The 4,141-nt window shown below is 43.5% G+C and overlaps 1 protein-coding gene across 1 annotated transcript in view; it reads right to left on the reverse strand.

Annotated features, from left to right (window-relative positions):
* The window catches only part of LOC109904675 (ephrin type-A receptor 6-like), a 247,547-nt gene extending 244,890 nt beyond the window's left edge, over positions 1–2,657 (reverse strand). Inside the window, exon 1 of the mRNA XM_031798682.1 lies at positions 1,916–2,657. Coding sequence (XP_031654542.1) covers positions 1,916–1,994 — 79 coding nt within the window. The 5' untranslated portion in view covers positions 1,995–2,657. The remainder of the gene's footprint in view (positions 1–1,915) is intronic.
* Positions 2,658–4,141: the final 1,484 nt, after the last annotated feature.

The raw sequence follows: 4,141 nt of genomic DNA on the forward strand, positions 1-4,141 counted from the left end.
AAAAAAACAATGCAGCTCCAACAAAACTCCCACAGAAATAAGAATAACAGTGAGTACTGTAGAGAAAGCTGAAACGTGGCAGTGTTTGTGTAGTAGGGCTTAGTTAATAACTCTTTGCGTCCCTGCAGAACACTGGTGTTGGTGTGAGGGATTGTCTGACATGCTGCATTCAGCGTCTCCCAGCCAGGGAGGATGAGACTGATTGGTTTTCATTGTTCTCCTCTCAGCTCACATCAGGCCCAATTGTGCCTGTGAAATCCCCAACCTACAACGCTCACCTTCACCCGGTTCAAAGCAATATACAACATTTGACACATGGGTTTTAAAAGCAAAGAGCTGTTTGTCTGGCAGAGATAAAACATAATTCTAGAGTTGTTTTCTGATGAATTGTGACATGTGGTAAGGCCTCTAAATCCAACAACAACAGGTGAGAAATACACATCATCTGGATGCCACACATAGGTTCACACACACACACACACACACACACACACACACACACACACACACACACACACACACACACACACACACACACACACACACACACACACAGTGCAGAGAAACAGTTTCAGAACCACGGACAGAAGCTGGAAGCAGCCTAAAACAAAACCTCAGAGGCACCTCTGAAGTCAATGTGAAAGACACCATAGGGCTGATTGGAAAGCTGACACGCTACTCATCAACTCAATCATCATTCAATCTTTGAAGGCAGCACAAAGACACACTTTGCTGTTATGTAGCATCTGCCTGGGAGAAGAGGGAGTAGTATCAGAAGAGGGAGTAGTATCACTTTTATTGAACTGAGAGAACAATCAAATATAACCTAGGGGCCACATCCCTCTGTGTCCCTGTAGAATCAATTTAACTATTTTAAACCTGAGTGATAGCGCGTACGCACACACACACACACACACACACACACCTGAGCTTCTTTAACCAAATGTGGTGGCAGAGAGACAAAGACGATACAATAGAGAAAGAAAACAGATGAAACTCTAAAGGAAACATAAGAGTGATTTTATTATCTGGTGTGATTCTTATGTGGTTTGCAGTCATGCATCAGGTCAATGTAGCAGAATGGAACAGCAATGGGATCCAAAAGCCTGCTACGGGCTCAATTCACCTGAGAGCATCAATCTGCCTGGATCAAGGATTCTGTCTGTATAGTTTGAAGGTATAGTATGGCCTTAAATAAATACAATTTAAAACGTTTAACCTCAGTCTTTACATAATTCAATCCAGCCACTGCGTTAAAAAAATTGGATGTTTTGTGTTTTTGATTGGATACTGTAAGTATTTTGTCCATTTGTAAACCTTATGTAAAACGTAATGGACGGTTGTAGTCATTGAAGGATGTAGATAGGTAACCTTAGCCTAATTGATTTGCCACCCCCGGGTTGTCAACTTCTCACTTTCCAGCGTTCACAGCGTTCGTAGCGCGGGAAAGGGCTCCGTGCGTTATTTACCCGTAGGTTGTTATCCTTCCAGTAGGCCTATTTTTTCCACACATGATAAACTATTTAATAGCCATAAATTCACATTATGCAAAATCAAACTGCGTGCTATTTTCAAGAAATTAAAAACGCAGACTGCCAGTCATTTGGAAAGCAAACGTGCTGGTTGGAATATGAATGTCGTAGCCTAGAGCTCCTGACTATTGTTATTGGTGGTGCCTACTGTAACATGTTACATGACCTATCTGTAGGTTCCGGCCTATATATTGGTCAATGCAATCATTGGTTAATTGTAGCCTATTATGGCTACATTTAGGCGCGGGAGGAAACATGTGCCACAAGTGTGAATTAAAGCACATATCAGCAGCCTTTACCCCCCCAAAATACATATAACTAATAACTAATTTAGGCTAATATTAAACTCTTCTCCAAAGTCATGCGCAGATAAAATCTCTCACCTTGATTGCCGTGGCTGGTAGGAGTGAAGAAAATCCGAAAAAATAGGAAAACGAAGCAGAGTTTTTCTCCTAGAGTCATTTCTGTACCATCCACAGGCTGCCCAGCACCGCGCCGAGCAGGAGACTATCCAAGAGAAGAAACCTGGTCACACAGCGCCTTTAGATCCCAAGTGGAGTCGTGGGTGTCTCTCCTCTCCTCGGACCCTCCTCACATCCAGTCCCCGCTGGAGAGAGCTGACAGACAGATGTAGGCTACTGGAGGAGATCCATCGCATGATCCGGCGGAGAGCTTAGGAAGGTTGGTGAAGTTCACACCGCGGCAAAAACAAACATCAAGACGACATTTACCTGCAGCGAACGCATTTCTAGAGCGATGCTCAAAGACAAAATTCGTTGCGCTCCGTATCGGACTTTCCTGTATTTCACTGTTTTGACAACAAATCTAATCAAACGTTCCTCCTCGGGTGCGTTATTTTATTTCCCCCTGGTTTCAGCTAAGTGTATTCGTGATTCCTTCACGCGGGAAATGGAAGACGCCAGGATGCGACTCGTGACATACAGTTCCAAACTCCAAGTGGCGCGGTATCAGTTGTTTGGTTGGTCTGAGCGAGCGTAGTGCCGCTGTAGCCGGTTGGATGCAAGCCTGGACTGACTGCTGCAGCAGAGAACTGTACAACTCCCGTTTACGACAGAGTACAGCTACAGAACGGCGAGACAGAGCGCATCTGTGCAGGGCGCCCGGCGCTAGAGGGTGTTAGCTGACAACACAACGGCAGTGTGCATGGCAGCCAGCAAAGTATATGTGTGTGCGTGTTCGTGTATGTGTGTGCCTCTTCCAGCTGGACATCAATATTTCTGCAGGTTATTGAATACCAGTGTTGTTACCTATATTCCAGGTAGATTTGGATTGCAAATTATCTGTGTGGGAGGAAATGTAACATAATGTGATGCATAGCGTAAATTGCAAATTCATATATTTGCCTCCATTTTAAACGAGATTAGCTATGCTTACCTAGGCCTATACCTTTTTTATATTTAGAAAATACATTTTGAAGGTCAGGCAGGGCATTCATTTTCACATTATTATGTTACTTTCATGTAGGCCTACAGTAAATGTACTGTAAAGCTGAATTCAAGTTTATAATTGAAATAGTTCATTTGGAAAACATGGAATCTGATGTAAATTGCACCTAGACCTGTGTTTTCCCCCGAATGGTTAATGTTAGGCATCTTGGTAGATGATCCAAGATCTGTGCAACTTCTACCCAGTGGATCTTTGAAGCAGTAGTGTCATCCTGGCCAACAACAATGTCAGCCAGGAGTACAGAAGGTCTTCATCCCATCATGGAGTGAGTAACCAAACTGCACCTCACCTTGCGGGGTTAAACAAAGCAACACTCCCTCCTGACATGATGCCAGTCAATCAGTCCAAGGGACATCAGTCAGAATCAGTCAACTCTAAGCCAACCAGAAACAATATCAGTCAAAACCACTCAGCTCAAAGGCATTCAGGCATTCAGCTGAGGACTTGGGATTAAGCCCACATTACAACAACAGAATGTACTATGCAAAGCTCCACCAATACAATTGATCGATAAAGGTCAAGGCATTTGTAGGTCCAGGACGACAGCTATCAAGGAAGTGGCGTGACAGCACAATGCTAGCTTATCCAATCGCCACACAAATCATTTGGCTGACTTCATTTGTCCGTTGGATGTTTTTCCTCCGACACAGTGGTGCAGCTTGCTTCTAGGTTAAGCAGGCAGGTGTTAAGAAGTGTGGTTTGGTGGGTCATGCTTCGGAGAACGCAAGACTCGACCTTCTCCTGAGCCTTTCTGGAAGTTGCAGCGATGAGACAAGATTGACATTGTGGAGAAAATGGTAAAATATATTTTTTCCCCCATTTATTTAACTAAGGAAGTCAGTTAAGAACAAATTCTTACTTTCAATGATGCCTAGGAACAGTGGGTTAACTGCCTGTTCAGGGGCAAAACAACAGATTTATACCTTGTCAGCTTGGGATTTGAACTTGTAACCTTTCAGTTAATAGCCCAACACTCTTACCACTAGGCTACCCTGCAGGATGTGATGGTTCAGAATGATAAAAATACAATGAACAAATTGAAATAAAAAAAATGGTTGAGTTGAGAAAAAGTCCCATCCTTTAAGAGTCTGTAGAGAGCTGCTGTGCTCTGCTGTAATAGGAGGGAATGAGGTGTGACTGTA

Source organism: Oncorhynchus kisutch, linkage group LG2, assembly GCF_002021735.2.
Source record: "Oncorhynchus kisutch isolate 150728-3 linkage group LG2, Okis_V2, whole genome shotgun sequence".
NCBI lineage: Eukaryota > Metazoa > Chordata > Actinopteri > Salmoniformes > Salmonidae > Oncorhynchus > Oncorhynchus kisutch.